The sequence below is a fragment of the Lampetra fluviatilis genome, chromosome 25 (genome assembly GCF_964198595.1).
Source record: "Lampetra fluviatilis chromosome 25, kcLamFluv1.1, whole genome shotgun sequence".
In the NCBI taxonomy this organism is placed as follows: domain Eukaryota; kingdom Metazoa; phylum Chordata; class Hyperoartia; order Petromyzontiformes; family Petromyzontidae; genus Lampetra; species Lampetra fluviatilis.
In genome coordinates, this window is record NC_136299.1 from 6,000,816 (window position 1) to 6,018,833 (window position 18,018).

Consider the following 18,018-nt stretch of genomic DNA (forward strand, 5'->3'; position numbering starts at 1 on the left):
TTGGCCCACACCCGAGACCGCTTTCCTTAGAGCCTAGTCTCACATGGTGTTGGACCAGATGACGCCAAAAGGCGCATATCATATTTTGCTACTGGCAAATGAGGTTCCAATGGTTAGGAGCTTGTTAAAGCCATGGACTGGATTGATGCACTATACCAGCGGATACCAGGCATGACCGGTATGATGGACCCACTGATGCAGAGACTCGGTGGAACTGGGGGGCTGGAGCAGTGCTCACCGTCGGGCCCACGGTGCTGTAGAGGGTGGCCTCCCCGCACGTGGGCCCCGGCGGGGCCCGCTTGCGGTTCACTACGCTGTACAGCGTCCCGGCCTGAGTGTGCTCTGTGGAGAAAATCACCAAGCACGTCAAATGCACAGCCATAGCCTACAGCCTTCAGCCCCAAACCCTGAGGAGCGGCGCTTGTGTGCATGGTGTGTGCGCTGTGGGTGTTGCCTGTGCGGTGTGTGGATTTCGGTGACCGGGAAAACGTGCCCACGGTTGTGCATGAGGCCCCTCACCAGCCTGAGCGGCCATGCCCACCAGGCTGTACAAGCAGTCGGCGGTTGGGGCTGCGGGCCCCGCTGAGCCACCAGGGAGATGTATACGGGGGTGCGGCTGAGAGCAGGGGCCCTGTCACCAGGACACAGAGCGTAAAATATGGACACAAAATTCACATCATCATCTTATTGATCTCTCAGATTGGCACTATGTGGACTATGTGCAAGTCCTTATAATACAACTCTAAACCCATTTTTGCTCTACAGCTTCTCTAATTGTGGTTAAGACGCGATTTGAATCACACACTGTGGTGTAATTGCACATTGTGAAATGCTACATTCTACATCTTCCAGAAAGAAACACTGGTAGGGAGGGAAGACCAGCGTGCTCTCGTCCACGCCAAACGCAGATTCATCATTGAGCTGCCTATGAAGATGAAAACGTTGGCGAGGGACTGCGTGATTGTGGGGCAAGCAGACGGTGGTGCCCACTCACCGGGCCCAGTTCCCTCCGCACATTGCAGTAGAGTGGCTGCTGGGAGGAGGCTCTATCTCCTGCCGATCCGTCCGCCCTGGGCCGCCCCCCCATTGCTCCTCCATCGGGCCCCATGCGGTCTCCGAGTTGGAAGAGAGTGGCCGGTTCCGCCTCGTTCCACTTCATCACGGCGGCCAGCACTGGGGCGGCACGAGGCAGCGCGAGTGACATCAGAGAGGCTCCAGTGCCCCGTGGGCCACTCTCCCCACCCATGCCTCGCGGAGCTACTGCGAGACTAGACACACCGACACTATGGCCAGCGTGCACGTGTTGAGCATTGTTATTGAAGAGTAATCTAATGGATCCTATATCATTAGGGGAAGTCTCTAACGGTCATCACCATGGCAACAAGTGGCTTGGTGCAGAACAGTTCCACAATGTATCCTGGCAGCAACTGTGCGGGACAGAAGACATAGGTCAAAGGTCACGTTTAGCCAGTGTAGCGTATTGAGCACGCGACCCCGCTCACTGGCCTGCGCAAGGGCCTCATGGCCTGAGCCTGATGCACTCCACTTGAAGGCAGGGATCCTGAAGAGGCTTGCTAGCCGCCACTGGGGTAAAGGAGAGGGAGATCTTAACCAATCCCCAGGACCTGCGTCACCCTGCTCGTGTCTGATCCCCAGTGCCTGCGTGTGACGCCTGTATTAGAGAGCGGCCCCCATGGCCCCGCGGCACACTGCATGCCGAGGAGGTTCTCGGTTATCGTTTGCGAAACGGTGCTGGGAGCCGTGTGCTGCACAGCACCTCGTCCTCGCCAGCAGAGCGCAGAGAGCAGCAGCAGCAGGAGCGTGACCCCCACACCAGCGGCCACGTGCATGGCCCAGGATGCTGACACCAGTTCTGACACAAACCACATTTTCCGTGATTATTATTGCTGCTGTCGTTTTGTGTGCAATAGCCTTACAAGGTACGTAAATGAGCGAAAACCTGAGTGAAATTGTGAATGAGTGAAACGTCGAATGAGTGAAAAACTGAATCAGTACCTTGAATGTAAAACACGGCCTTAGTCTCGCCGACGACGTTTGCTGCCGCACAGGTCACATTCTTCTCCTGTGATTTCTTTATGACCACGGAGCTCCAGGTCAGGGTTTCCTTCCCATCCTGGGTCCATTCTGGTACGTCGCTCCCCCAAGCCCACCAAGTGATGGCGGCACTAGGATTGGCCTTCACCTCACAGAAGAGGCACACGTCCCCTTCACCCCCACACGTCTCATCCTGAGACACGTTCACCACCACCGGTGCATCTGTCAAGAGAGGGGGATCCACCAGTCACTCACTCGCTCACTCGCTCATCTCGCACTGATGCAGGACCATGCCGCTGGGTGAGCGTGCCTGCGTGGTCAGGTTCTGCTGCCGTGACTCACACTGCACGTCCAGGTCGAGGTGAGCGGAGGTTCCGGGGCCCTCGCTGTTGGACGCCTCGCAGAGGTAGCGCCCCGAGTCCTCCGCCGTGACGTTCATCAGGATCAAGATACCTCCTGTGGGGTTGTGAGGGAGCTGGCGGCCGCTGGGTGGTACCCTGCTCCAGCTGAACGACGTGAGGCTCGGGTTACCGTGGGCGACGCACGTCATGGTCACGTTGTCACCAGACTCCACCCTCGGGAGACGAGTAGCAGAATGAACCGTCGTGTTCACCGGCGCGTCTGTCAACAAAGTGTGAGATGCGTTCATTGCGACAGAACCCAGACAAGCACCCTGGACTGTCCGCCCAGCAGTGTTCTCCTGTGCTCCCACTGAGGAGGTCTGCATCTCAATTCACCTGGCCCTGTGTGCAGATCGAAGACTATTGTTCAGTTTCCTTCACAAGAAGCAGTTGTGATCACGTGTATTATCTGACCTCAAGTAATTAAGTGACGTCCAGTCACAGGAGGGCATCACGCACAACCAGAAAGCACTGTGCCCCTCGTAATACTATAATCGTAGCACCACACAGTAACACAGTCTCTACACCAATCTAAGAACACAGCCATCAACCACTGCTGGACACTCACACTTTACGTCCAGGATAAAATCCTGGACCGTCGTTGAGGCCACGTCGCCTCCCGAGGCCTCACAGCGCCATCTCTTCCCATCGTCTTCGGGTGATGGGGTGAAGCTGAGCCAGCTAGTCACGATGAACGTCCCGTCTGGAGATGGACCCTGGGAGGTTGAGTTTGTCAACTTGACATCGTCGTCTAGGACCCAGCGGATGGTGACGGAGTCCATACGCGACACGGTGTGCACGATGCAGGCCAGGGTGGCCGGCACGGCGGCGCGCAGCCCCGGCGAGGCAGGTAGGAAGGCTGCAGACAAGGGTTTTGGATTATTGACACGCGTTGACATTGACAGGTAGACTAAAATTTGCGGTGCAGAGTATCACCCACAACACACAGAGGCGGTCGTACACACACACTTGGAACAAGGGTCTCTACACTATCAATTAATTATATGAATAAAGATCATCCCAAATTTTACTGAAATGCCAGCATGTAAAAACATATAATTGCTAAACACACCAACTGCATCTCACATGGCCGCATACACAGTAACCACCCAGCACATCCAGTAACCACACAGCACACACAGTAACCACACAGCACACACAATAACCACACAGCACACACAGTAACCACACAGCACACACAGTAACCACACAGCACACACAATAACCACACAGCACACACAGTAACCACACAGCACACACAGTAACCACACAACACACACAGTAACCACACAGCACACACAAAAACAACGCAGAACAAACAGTATAGGCGATTCTCGCTAAATGAGCAAAATAATTTCTGCGAAAATTGCTTGGTAAGCGAACACTCGTAAAACGATCACCGCTTTCCTATTGACTCCCTCTCATGTGAAAAGCTAAGATACGTGTCAGCCTCAACATTTTCCACTTTTGAACGACTGTTGTCACGTTCACAATGTTAAAAGAAAGCAATAAAACATCAAATGTAACACTTACCACACATGAGGAACCACAGCGCTTACAAGCGCCTGTCCTCAGCGTCTGCAATTAATGAGCACCGCCACCCACTCCGAGCAGTGGCCTCACCCCTGAGTCCTGCACAGGTTCCATGAACCACAGGGAACTTTCAACCCAACTCTAGGGTCAGGCTAATTGGATACACCCTGTTTGTTAGTTGGTGACAGAGTGCATAGGTTGTGGACAGAGTGACTTCAATGCCATGTATCACCACGCTAGGGAGTGATCACTTACATAAAACTTGCAGCTCCGTCCATGAAATTTCGCTGTTTGCTGAGGAGCTCCACGCTTCGCATTCGTACCAGCCCACGTCTTTGACAGCCACAGCTTCGAAGGTCAGGTCGCTTCTTGTCTCAGACAACGTCTCGTACCCGCCATCTGATCTGTACTTCCACCACTTAAAGTTGTCCGCTTGCTGCGATCTCGTGGTTGTGCACTTGAGATTGGCTCGTGTCCCCACGTTCTCCCTGATTCTCTTGCTTCCTTCAGTTTTGGGAGTTAATGACCTGTCAACGACTGAAACAAAAGGTTTATACAACAAGAACCATGATGGTGGTCACACTGAACTGAGAGGGACGGGCCATCAATAATAACCTCTATTTAGCTCGGAAAAACCTCATCGAGTGTCAAGACTTTTACATTGGTCCTTCGCACTGAGATGGTTGGCTAACCCCCTGAATGAGTTTGGCGAGTGAGAAAAAATAAAACCATGCCGACAAAGGTGAAACCCTCGCAGGTCAGTTAGCTCCGCACTAAAGAGGTCTGGTCTGGCTGGGCAGTGGCATCTACAGTGACTGGACGCAGGGCACGGCGCGCGCCTGTGTTCAACCACGTGGTCTGCACCACGGGGAGCTCGGTGGGCGGGGCTGCACCCGGTCACGTGGGAACGGCCCTGGCAGAGTCGCCCTTTTGGGTGCACTTTGTAAATGTGCACTCCTCTGAGTATTGCCTGATGAGAGGGTTCACTTTTGTACCTACACGTCTGATTTGAGGTTAAAGAGTGGAAAGAGAGTTTGTAAAGAACACTTTAGCTATAAAGGCCTTTCATAATCAACGTTTTTGGGTTAGATCGCGATATTTATAAATGTGTCGTAACCCTCCACCACCCGACACGGCCAATCAGCAAAAAAGTGTCACGTTGACAAAAGACAAATAGTTCACTACTTTAGCCCACCGGTGTGTTGAAGAGTGAAACCACGACATTTAACATTTTTGAGTACGACGTTTCGTTGGTAATTGCATCCAGCATCATCGGGCGATTCGCCAGAATGGATTCACCAGAATTCGCCAGAATGGATTCGCCAGAATGGATTCTGGCGAATTGCCTGATGATGCTGGATGCAATTAGCAGCGAAACGTCGTACTCAAAAATTGTAAATGTCGTGGTTTCACGCTTCAACACACCGGTGGGCTAAAGTAGTGAACTATTTGTCTTTTGTCAACGTGACACTTTTTTACTGATTGGCCGTGTCGGGTGGTGGAGGGTTACGACACATTTATAAATAACGCGATCTAACCCAAAAACGTTGATTATGAATAATATTGGTCGCGAAAGCCAACGTGTTAAACTGATAAAGGCCTTTCCTTGACTTATAATCGTCAACTGGAAGTGCCATTGGAATCGCAAGGATGCCTTATTTGGTAGACTGGGTTCCTGGGGAAAACAATGTTTACATCTGCTTTGAAAATACAGGTTTCATCAAAATGCTGACCCAGTATCCTGGAGGTGCAGGAGGAGTACACGCTGTGGAGTTCACTGAACGCGCACTCTCTCATTGGCAGAACAACGTTAATCTGACGCACGTTCTCATATCGCCTCTGTTCGCCTTTAGACACAACACGAGTTTTCAGTTGTTTATCATTTCCAGTGTAATAATGTCCCTTAAGTTGTGAACTGTTGGGAAAAGAGCCATGAAAAGTTCCATACCTTTAACTTTAATTCCTGCTGTGCCACTGAACTTAGTTCCATCGATGTTGGCGCGGAAGAAATACGTCTCCGAGTCTCCCCTCATCGCGTCTCTGATCTCCAGGGAGCAGCTCCCCAAACTCAGACTCCCCACCAACGCGACTCTCCCCTTGTACCAATCTATAAGGCTGGCACCGCTATCTAAGTTGTAGACGATGTTTCCGGTCGTTGTCTCGTCATAGCGATCCTTAATGAGCCAGAAGCCCCGCACGCTGTTGTAAATGCGAAAGCAGAAGGCGCAGGGCAGCAGCGCACGGCCTCCCTCCTGCACCCTCACCTCCGCCGAGGGTCCGTAGCTCACAGCGGCGTCATTGAACCTAGCACCTGTGAGAGACGCACAGACCGTTCACGTGGCGGTGAACATCTCCAGCACCGAGTCAGGACCCAGTGGCCATGGAACGCGGCAACAGCAGCAGCAGCAACGGGTCACGTTCACGAAACAACGCGGGGCACTAAGGGGGCACTTAAGGGATGAAAGGCCATTGAAGTGCCTGACAAATCCCACTCCATACTCATTTCCCCTGAATATTCCAAGAAGATGAACGCGGGTTGCCTCAATATTCGAATAAATTTACGTAAATTATGACGCAGGTAGCAAGGTAGCCCATGTGACCTTAAAATAATTTTATTATCCAGCTGCAGTCGTACATTTTACACGAAGCTGAACTCCTGCTGTCCCAGTGAACTCCCGGGTGTTCGTCTCAAATGTGAAGAAGTAGGTGGCGACATCTGAGACTCGGACGTTGTTGATCTTGAGAGTGCAGATCTTGTTGCTGAGATTGTCGCTGAGGGAGGTTCGACCCATGTAGCTCTTAGCCACCTCTGTTGACGTGGAGCTGTAGGCGAGATTATCTGCTGTGACATCAGTGCCATCTCTCGTCCACCTGACTCGTGCAACGGGTCCTTGTCGCCAGGGCAACCAGAAGTCGCAGGGGAGGTCGACGTCCCTTCCCTCTGTTGCAGTCACCACCAATTCCTGATACTTTACCCCCCAATCGTAGCCTGCAACATCTGAGAGCACAAGATACATGGGACACACGAGACACGAAGTTGCATCACAGTGATCACGCGCACGCAGACGCAGTACACGTGAGACACGAGTAGCGATGAAATGCCTCCGAGCGAGCGAGTGAGGGATGCCCTCGTGAGGTAGCTCCGTGTTGAGAGAAGAGGACTGGGGGCGTAGGGGACGCACAGGACGACTCCTCGTGAACGTGAGGCGGAGGAGTCTACCACGTCACGGTGAGAAGAGCGATGGGGAAGCGATGGAGAGAATGAGGGGGAGATGAGAGACGGGGAGTGTGTGAGCAAAAGAGATGAGTGAGGAGTCACCGTTCAGATGGAGGCTTCCGCCGACAAGACACAGCAGGAGGCTGGTCTGGAGCACGTCCATCCTCCCTGCAACACAAACACGCTCAGCCTTAACAGCCAGACAAGCTGATTACACACTACACACACGCGCTCGCCAGATACATGCACTTTAAATACCTTCCCTGAATGCTGGATGTAAATATTGTATTCGATGTGGCGCAGATCACGTACTTATGGAGGAGATGGTTGTGAAGGATGGTTTATGAGAGGGTGATAATCCTCGATGGCGTTGTCTTGGAGAACTTGCAAGTTCTGGACGAGCTGATGCTGTGTCCCGAAGAGATCGGGACCACTCCTGGGCTCAGTGGAGACACGGGGCTCGGGAGTAACGGCGCGGGGAGCGTGGCTTGAGAAACTTCTGTGAGACTCTTTGCAACTTCCGTTTATCGACTTCCCTTTTCCAGATCGCCCACTCGTGCCACGTGCCCTGTGAGCACTCCGTGTGTACGCATCGTGCTGCGTGTGCTCGTGGTGGAGTTCCTCCTCTCTGCGCGAGGTCCAGTAACTTGCTTGCGATGGGAGAACCCGCAGCCACGAGTGCCTCATTCACCCGCATCTCGTAGATGACCGGCTCACCCGGAGGCCGAGTTCACGCAGCGACCCCCTGAAGCCTGACAAGTTCAACGTAGCCCCTACAAGAGCGACCCTCACAAGAGGTCTCCAAAGCCAGTGTCCCCACTGCGTCACCCCCGGTGGCACTCCCGGCAATGAGGAATCTGTGCATCCAGCAAGAGGTGGAGCCTGCCTCTAGGGTCAGGTCAGGGTTATGTCGGCCTTGAGGGTCAAGGGAGTTTGACCTGCATCCAAAAAGTAACCCATCCTCTTCACAGCTCTAACCCAACACGAGTCAGACTCGGCTGAGGTCACCGCAGCCTCCCATGTGACATTAAGTGGAGCTCTGCGCAGGTGGGGAGTGGAGGGGTCCTCGAGACAGACGAGGAGAGATATCGAGACACGGAGAGAGACCCAGAGGGCAGGAGACACGGAGAGAGACGGCAAACTGTGGGGAAGGCGAAGGAAGGTGGTTCCTGTGCCAACATAAGGTCCGAGTGTTTCAACGCGATGTCAATGAACAGCATCACCACCAGGGTACAGGCGATTAATGCCCTCACTGCTGTTACACAGAGGCATGGCTGTTTATTTTGAAACTAGAAATGTAACGAACGTGTAGAGGGCCATGACCATCAGATGTTTATTAGAACAATTCAATAAAGCGTGCATCCATGTTTGCGCCACCAGTTGCATCGTCTGTAGTTACACAGTAGCGCTTCTCGTAGCTGCTCCTCCCTTACAACGCCGCCCGAAGAAACGCACCTTCTGTGGGGAATATGTAAAACTACGGCACAAACCATGAGACCATGGACGCCACTCACATTTCATAAACTCGTGTTATTTATTTGCAGATTGTCGGACATCCCCATGACGGGAAAGCCCCACCCCCCTTCTCCCACAAATTGGTCCGACTTAAAGGCTTTATTTAACACGTAGGCTTTCGCGACCAATATTGTTCATAATCAACGATTTTTGGGTTTAGATCGCGTTATTTATAAATGTGTCGTAACCCGGGTGGTGGAGGGTTACGACACATTTATAAATAACGCGATCTAAACCCAAAAATCGTTGATTAAAGGCTTTATACTCTTAGTTTGACATCTACATCACTGAAAGTCTCACAAGATCTATCGTGAGATCGGCGCGGGTGCCGCAATGTAGCTACCATCCCCCAGGTGTCGCCACAAGCCTCTTCCCATGAGCCATTCAGTGGACACCAGCCGAGTCCCCCTCTCGAAGGAGAAGACTTGAGACCGCACATTAACTCAGGACTAAGCACATTATTTGTTGAAACTGCGTTGACAGTGGTGCAAAAGCACAAATAACCAAAACATTATAAAATATCTATATATATAATAGATGCATAGTTTCCCTTAAAGAAGCGTTATTCGATGAAGGTGTTGAGTTTACTGCACCAGTTACGGGAACAGAACTCGGAAGTCGCTTGTACGTAGACATAAAACGTTCGCGTGTGCAGAGATCAAGAACAAAGTTTAATTCCTTGACACAACGCAGACAGCACGCATCACTCGAGCTGCTGACAACCACTGGCCCCACGGAGGCCCCACTACGGACCCCCCACTCCACCACGTCCGCGTCAACATGGAGCCCGGGCCGTCTCAGCATGGACACAGGTCTTGCAGAGGATGCTTGGCTCAACAAACATAACCGCGAAGTGGGGCGCGGCCGGAGAACGCAGCGCCATTCCACCCATGGCCCCTTGTACCAGTTCCTCTTTCGCTCCCAGCTCATGGTAGCTACTGTAGAAGCCTCCTTGGGAAAATCCACACCCTCACAACTACGTTGGGTTAGGACGAGGCTCAACCACGCCAAGACTCAAGTCAGTGGAGTCCTGCTCGTCACTCCAGCCCGAGTCCAAAGGAGCAGCTGGAAGCGAGGTCATGTCAAGTACTGTGCCGAGCCACGGCAAATGACGTGCAAATAAAACTAACAGAACTAGTGTCACGGGCTCACAGACAGGACGCACGTGCGCCACTATCGCCAAAGGTTACACACGGATGGGGCAGGGAGAACTTATGATTGCCTTGACCGGGAGGGATTAGTTAAGGGATTCCTGCTCCCCAGCCCAGGGGGGCCATCCTTCCTGTCCTCCCAGCGGCCTACACCTCCAGCTTGGGAACCCCATGGGTTTGCACTCCCTTTAGTTCCACGCCTGCAGACGCAGGAATAGATCATTGTGACTTTTGTTCACCGAATTAAGCGGACAGATATAAAAAAAAGGCATATTTCGACACAAAGTAATTAAAGTAAATCATGGTCCAATTACAAAACTTAGCCATTTTCAGTTTGGCTTGGTACTACGCAATAATTTTTTTTTTAATGCGTAGCAGCCATGGACTTTGCCGATGCGCAGTGACGCCCTCACCAGCCCGCTCTAGGAGTCCATCCTGCAGTACCACACGAGGTCTCTTCACTACTGCGGATTGCTGGCTTCCTGTTCTGCTTACGAGACAGGACCTAGAAGGGGCTGCTCAGCCAAGGCGGAATGCTGACATTCACCAGTCTACTGTATGCAGCCACAGGCTGAGGGACAGCTCGGCCGAAGGAGGGAAGAATGAGTGGCATCAGCATGGTGGAGGCTGGAGTGTGTTCAGGGCCAAGTGGGTCACAATGGCCAAGCCAATCGGGTCACAACGGCCAACCCAATCAGCAGTTTGTAGAGGTAAGCAGTTCAGGAGTGGCCACGAAAAAAAAAAAGGTAATTGGAGCCACGTGCAGGCGGCAGAGGGCAGGATACGAGGGAAAACACCAAATGGCCTGGGCAGCTGGGGCTATGGGAGCCAATGTTTGGATTAGGGACCCATTTGCAACAGTTGGTACGGCTCCCGACTCGTGGCACTATTGCAGCAGGTGCTAACGTCAAGAGCTAGGGGCCCTATAGCAGCTGGTGGCAGGGGTGAGGCATGGGGCCTTATCGCAGCAGGTGGAAGGAGAGCCAGTACATGAGGGCGGGCTGCAGGGCAGCAATGGAAAAGGTGAGGTACATGCGCAATTGGTTTTTGCTGCTCCGCACGATGCTGCTGTCTGCAGACATGTCCGCCAGGATCTTCAGCCGCAGCGTCCGGATCTGACACAACAGTGGTTTGGGGAAAAAAACAGTCATCGTATGCTACATTTGATGTCTAACACATTTTATAAAGTACGATCAATAATGCGGTGATGGAAATTTTATTTAAAACAGAATGCGGGACTGACAGTGAAGAAGAAGCTGGCGCAGGAGCACCATGCGAGCACCATGTAGTAGGCGTTGCCACCGAACAGCAACCCGGCCAGCAAGCTCACGATCATCCTGTAACCACCCAGCCACACAGCAACAAAGATAACGATCCCCAGTGTAGCATACACGGACTGTTGCGGCAAGTCCTGTTCGTGAGCTATTAAAGCCAACGCAGCACATGATGGGATATTTCCTTACGCTGATGTTTACACACGTGTCAATGTATGTATGTTGAACGTCTTTCTCATTAAAGACAGCATTCCGCCAGGTAATATTACTACGTAGGTTTTCGTCGTTTAGTTGCATGGCTGATACCTTTTGGGTCGTATCAAATTGTTTTCGGCATGATGTCTGACATTTTGCTCAAGCGTGAGAAATCGTGCGGTGGGTGTATAAGAAATGGTGTGGGGGGGAGAAAGGGAGTCAGGGTGTAGGGGCAAAAGGGGGGGGTGAGGGGTCCGAACCCGACGTATTTGTATCCGGCGAAGGCGACGATGTCGAAGGTAGTGAGGTCAGTGCGCACGGTGATGAGGTAGAGGCTGAGCAGCACCGCCAGGGTCTCCATGATAAGCCAAACGAGCGCCGAGCTCGCCTGCATGCCCAGCTGCTCCGGCGAGAACCTGTGTGGCCATGGCGTACACCCAGCAATTACAGAGTGGAAGAGGAGGCCAAATACCCATGAGAGGCGCTCTCTACAGCTCTCGAGCTACCCCTCGCAGAAGCCCTTTCGCGCTCAGTGGCGTAAGAAAGTAATTTCAGGGCTGCAATTTAACCTTAACCACTTTTTTTAAGTTGGTCATAGTCTGTCTAGTTGATGATGACCTGTGGATATTTAGTCAATGATTGATCTGTTCCTTTCAGACCAATCATTCTCTTAGGTATAGTTGACTAAAGCACCATTTAGTCCACAATTAGTTATTAAATATTGGTGCGAAGAGCACACTATCCCCCCCCCTTCCATATTATGAGGTCAGCCAAACAGTGAACTTAGTAAATCTTTTAAAAACATACACAGCCAAGCACCATGTTTGGGCTTCCTCAATGCGCTGCAGCCTGTAGACATTCAGGCACGTTAAATTATGTCTCATCATAGTCAGTCACACTTTGGTCTTTGGTGAGAGTTGTCGTAATGCTTGATGATTGACGAAAATAAAACACTTCGTTTACATATAATTAAACAACTGGCTGCAGCTACAGACACAACTCAAGGTGCAGCCAAAGGTAAACTGTACACACAGTCCGTACCGGTTTTGGGTGCCAAGAGCCACTCCGGTGACCAGGAGGTAGGTTATGAACGCCATGGCTAGAGACAGAAACAGGTGAAATTAATTTGACCTTAATGCCCATTATATTTTTACAACACAAGTAAAAATGTTCCCTCTACCTCTGTAAGTGCTGGTGCAAATCCAGTTGTGAAAATTTGATGATGGTGAAGTCGTATGTATTAACATGTGAGAGGTGTGACAGCATATATGTGATCTGTGAAGACATCCAGGGGACGTGATGGTTAAGAGGTGTGCTGACGTGTATCGATGTCCCTGTGCCGCTCACATGGGATGTAGAGGTCGGGCGCATTAAGGTCAACACGCGGGGCCACAGGTGCGTCCTGTTGATACCGCATCTCCCAGTTCTGTGAAACAGATGTTGCCGTAAGTACTTATCCGCTGCCATCGACGCCATCTCTGCCTTCGGCACGGGCATGACTGGTACAGGTGCTGGTGAAACCGAAAAGGCGCAACCGTCGCCCTCACCTGGTGTGTGTAAGGGAACAGCAGGATGCCCAGCTTCTTCCCCACGTACACGGTGTCCACCGCGAAGTAATACTTGAGTTTCTTCACCGAGAAGAACCTGTCAATCTGGAGCGCAAAACAACAGATGCCGTTTCACTTCGACGCGGTTTCCGGAAGGCCGACCGCCTAGCACTGCTCCACCACAAACTTATACATCTTCTCCCCCGTACAACAGAGCCGTACTGGGGCCGTGCCGAGTCAAACCGGCGCAGCTCAGGAGGCACCAATTAGTTTTTCCACTGCAGAAGCGGAGCCGTGCCACTGACGTCACACACCATGAGACGAGATGGATATAGATGATGCAGTGGCACTCTCCCTTGAGTGTACCGACTAGTGTCAGATGCAAAGTAGGAATCATTCACCTAGGCCCTTACCATGCTTGGCTCCAAGGCAGATTCAGATGTCTTGTGAGGAACAGCTTATAATTTGGTTCAGGTTCAGCAGAGAATAGCCAATGGAAACCACCATACTGGAGGACCACACACTTGCTTTGCTCGGACGTGTTCGTGTAAAAGGGGTATTCAACTCAGTGGCCGCATGAAGCTCAATCCGCCTCCCGTGTCCTGCCAGGCGACTCACGTTTTTCTCGACGGCCTCCTTGCCTTGATTGGCAAGCGTGGAGCCGTAGGCCATGGCCATGTTGGTCATGGGGTTTGCCATGGGGTCGTTGAGGAAGCCTGGCACATGGAAGGCAGATCCCGGACTCTCTCCGTAGACCCCTCCTCCTGGGCCCGCTGCCATGCCGCCGCCAGGGGGCCCCACTCCGAAGCTGGTGTCATCAAACAGCTGGTTGGGGTCTCCCTGGTCAGGGCCTTGGGCCCCACCGCGCTGACGCCGCTTTGGAGCTGCAAAGAACCCCTGCTCGTTATTAACTGATGATCAGACACCGCAAGACGCGTCAGAACAAGTATTTGTTTTAAAAAATGTTGCTACAATGTTATCCACACTCTGCTACTGGCATGTATTGATATCGAGTATCCATTGGGATGTCTCACAGAGCATTGCAACGCTTCATGTTAGAACATGGCAGATTTCGCAAAGCTACCTTCGAGATCCCTTCTAGTAAATTCTGGTCCACGCAGAAGAGAGCAGGGGAGATGTTGTAGGTAGTGAACAAACGCGATTCCGCCTTGCATCAGCAATGGCCCCTCCAGGATCAACGTCAGCAGTTAACCACTGCTCAACAAGCTGGATTAATTTATGTCAGTGTCCAAGAAAGTCTCACAAAGCCCAAATAATCCAAATAATACTTGTAATCCGCATGGTCCTGATAGGATGGAAAATAAATGCGAATTCTGCTACATTTGGCAAAAAAACCACAGTGGTCAAGAGGAAACCAGCGCGCAATTTCAGAATCGCCGGCCAAGGTGGGTTCACCAACCACAGCATGCTCCACCAGGCTCAATGGTATGGATTCACCGGACTCGGCCGAATGACCAAGACTGGACCATGCTGACCAAGACTGGTTGTTTGACCGTTTGCTATTTGACCCCGACCACTGCTCTTCACCGGCGGAAACCACCACCGCCCACCGCACCGGACTTCGGAGCACGAAACGCGCGGTTCGAACCCCAGGCAGGGTTCGTCCCTTAAAATCTAACGCATGGCAAGTTAAACAACAACGCGCGAGCAGGGGCAGGAGACAGGCGCCGAGGTGCCAGGGGGCCTAGCCCCCCCCTAAGGATGTGGAACCCCGGTAAGGGGGACCCAGAAGGAGGGGGCAGCTGTTTCAGGGTTCTCTAGGAGATGAAGGCAGGACTCGCGGGGTCCCCCTGGGAGGGAACACTGGGGATGTGGGGAGGGTGACAACCTACGCATTTCTGGAAAGACAGGGCAGACCTCGGGCCTCGAGGAACCCCGCTGGACGAGACCCGGGACCCCGGGGAGCTCTGCTAGGTGGAGGGGTGTTATCGATCCCAGGGGTTCCCTGCTAAGAGGGAACTCCGCTGGGGGAGATCCGGACCCCGAGAATCTCCGGGCACCACTCGGAGGCTTTCAGCCTCTGGGACCGATGGGGAAACCCCCCCAGGACACCGAAGGGCCCCCCCCCCCCCCACTGGGAGGAGCGGTGCCCGACTCACGCTGCCTGTAGCCGGGGAGCGCCATGTCCTCCTCCTTCTCGTCTCGTCGGGCCTCAGGCTCGCACTCAATTCCCCAGTGCGCACCGGCGCCACCACACGGCTGCGCGCTCCAATTGGCCGCCCGGGCCGTAGCACCGCCCACGCGGCGAGGCGCGCAGCCAATCGCGCCGCAGGCTCGTCCGTCCCGGGCTACCAAATACAAAAGCAGGGCTCGGGGAGGTGCGCATGCGCGGTGACGTCTGCCACGTGTTCCTCCCCCGGGGGTGGATGTGGACTCATGCCACTGCTAGTGTTGAGATCGGAGGGGCTCTAATCCACTGCTAGTGTTGAGCACGGAGGCTCTCATCCACTGATAGTGTTGAGCACAGAGGGCTATAATCCACTGCTAGTGGTGAGCACGGAGGGGGCTCTAATCCACTGCTAGTGGTGAGCACGGAGGGGCTCTCATCCACTGATAGTGTTGAGCACAGAGGGCTATAATCCACTGCTAGTGGTGATCACGGAGGGGGCTCTAATCCACTGCTAGTGGTGAGCACGGAGGGGCTCTAATCCACTGCTAGTGGTGAGCACGGAGGGGGCTCTAATCCACTGCTAGTGGTGAGCACGGAGGGGCTCTAATCCACTGCTAGTGGTGAGCACGGAGGGGCTCTAATCCACTGCTAGTGGTGAGCACGGAGGGGCTCTAATCCACTGCTAGTGGTGAGCACGGAGGGGGCTCTAATCCACTGCTAGTGGTGAGCACGGAGGGGGCTCTAATCCACTGATAGTGGTGAGCACGGAGGGGGCTCTAATCCACTGATAGTGGTGAGCACGGAGGGGGCTCTAATCCACTGATAGTGGTGAGCACGGAGGGGCTCTAATCCACTGATAGTGTTGAGCACGGAGGGGGCTCTAATCCACTGATAGTGGTGAGCACGGAGGGGCTCTAATCCACTGATAGTGTTGAGCACGGAGGGGTTCTCTAATCCACTGATAGTGTTGAGCACGGAGGGGCTCTAATCCACTGATAGTGTTGAGCACGGAGGGGCTCTAATCCACTGATAGTGGTGAGCACAGAGGGGCTCTAATCCACTGATAGTGTTGAGCACGGAGGGGCTCTAATCCACTGCTAGTGGTGAGCACGGAGTGGCTCGAATCCACTGATAGTGGTGAGCACGGAGGGGCTCTAATCCACTGCTAGTGGTGAGCACGGAGGGGGCTCTAATCCACTGCTAGTGGTGAGCACGGAGGGGGCTCTAATCCACTGATAGTGGTGAGCACGGAGGGGGCTCTAATCCACTGCTAGTGGTGAGCACGGAGGGGCTCTAATCCACTGATAGTGGTGAGCACGGATGGGGCTCTAATCCACTGATAGTGGTGAGCACGGAGGGGGCTCTAATCCACTGATAGTGGTGAGCACGGAGGGGCTCTAATCCACTGATAGTGTTGAGCACGGAGGGGGCTCTAATCCACTGATAGTGGTGAGCACGGAGGGGCTCTAATCCACTGATAGTGTTGAGCACGGAGGGGTTCTCTAATCCACTGATAGTGTTGAGCACGGAGGGGCTCTAATCCACTGATAGTGTTGAGCACGGAGGGGCTCTAATCCACTGATAGTGGTGAGCACAGAGGGGCTCTAATCCACTGATAGTGTTGAGCACGGAGGCTCTCATCCACTGATAGTGTTGAGCACAGAGGGCTATAATCCACTGCTAGTGGTGAGCACGGAGGGGGCTCTAATCCACTGCTAGTGGTGAGCACGGAGGGGCTCTCATCCACTGATAGTGTTGAGCACAGAGGGCTATAATCCACTGCTAGTGGTGATCACGGAGGGGGCTCTAATCCACTGCTAGTGGTGAGCACGGAGGGGCTCTAATCCACTGCTAGTGGTGAGCACGGAGGGGGCTCTAATCCACTGCTAGTGGTGAGCACGGAGGGGCTCTAATCCACTGCTAGTGGTGAGCACGGAGGGGCTCTAATCCACTGCTAGTGGTGAGCACGGAGGGGCTCTAATCCACTGCTAGTGGTGAGCACGGAGGGGCTCTAATCCACTGATAGTGGTGAGCACGGAGGGGGCTCTAATCCACTGATAGTGGTGAGCACGGAGGGGGCTCTAATCCACTGATAGTGGTGAGCACGGAGGGGGCTCTAATCCACTGATAGTGGTGAGCACGGAGGGGCTCTAATCCACTGATAGTGTTGAGCACGGAGGGGGCTCTAATCCACTGATAGTGGTGAGCACGGAGGGGCTCTAATCCACTGATAGTGTTGAGCACGGAGGGGTTCTCTAATCCACTGATAGTGTTGAGCACGGAGGGGCTCTAATCCACTGATAGTGTTGAGCACGGAGGGGCTCTAATCCACTGATAGTGGTGAGCACAGAGGGGCTCTAATCCACTGATAGTGTTGAGCACGGAGGGGCTCTAATCCACTGCTAGTGGTGAGCACGGAGTGGCTCGAATCCACTGATAGTGGTGAGCACGGAGGGGCTCTAATCCACTGCTAGTGGTGAGCACGGAGGGGGCTCTAATCCACTGCTAGTGGTGAGCACGGAGGGGGCTCTAATCCACTGATAGTGGTGAGCACGGAGGGGGCTCTAATCCACTGCTAGTGGTGAGCACGGAGGGGCTCTAATCCACTGATAGTGGTGAGCACGGATGGGGCTCTAATCCACTGATAGTGGTGAGCACGGAGGGGGCTCTAATCCACTGATAGTGGTGAGCACGGAGGGGCTCTAATCCACTGATAGTGTTGAGCACGGAGGGGGCTCTAATCCACTGATAGTGGTGAGCACGGAGGGGCTCTAATCCACTGATAGTGTTGAGCACGGAGGGGTTCTCTAATCCACTGATAGTGTTGAGCACGGAGGGGCTCTAATCCACTGATAGTGTTGAGCACGGAGGGGCTCTAATCCACTGATAGTGGTGAGCACAGAGGGGCTCTAATCCACTGATAGTGTTGAGCACGGAGGGGCTCTAATCCACTGCTAGTGGTGAGCACGGAGTGGCTCGAATCCACTGATAGTGGTGAG

General features: G+C 53.2%; 1 protein-coding gene across 1 annotated transcript; it reads right to left on the reverse strand.

Moving 5' to 3' along the window:
• Positions 1-9,373: 9,373 nt before the first annotated feature.
• Positions 9,374-15,115, reverse strand: LOC144941697 (protein YIF1B-B-like). The gene is made up of 8 exons (XM_078868076.1): positions 15,009-15,115; positions 13,507-13,772; positions 12,889-12,993; positions 12,689-12,767; positions 12,383-12,440; positions 11,602-11,757; positions 11,116-11,209; positions 9,374-10,987 (listed from the first exon to the last, which is right to left on the reverse strand). The coding sequence occupies exons 1-8, from the start codon at positions 15,031-15,033 to the stop codon at positions 10,832-10,834; spliced, it is 939 nt and encodes a 312-aa protein (XP_078724202.1). The 5' UTR covers positions 15,034-15,115; the 3' UTR covers positions 9,374-10,831.
• Positions 15,116-18,018: the final 2,903 nt, after the last annotated feature.

Excerpts from the sequence above, each read along its gene's own strand:
- LOC144941697 (XM_078868076.1), bottom strand. The coding sequence starts at position 15,033 with ATGGCGCTCCCCGGCTACAGGCAGC. Across the intron at positions 12,441-12,688 it reads GCCCGACCTCTACATCCCAT|CCATGGCGTTCATAACCTAC; the intron begins GTGAGCGGCACA and ends TTCTGTCTCTAG. Across the intron at positions 11,210-11,601 it reads GCCGGATACAAATACGTCGG|GATGATCGTGAGCTTGCTGG; the intron begins GTTCGGACCCCT and ends GGGTGGTTACAG.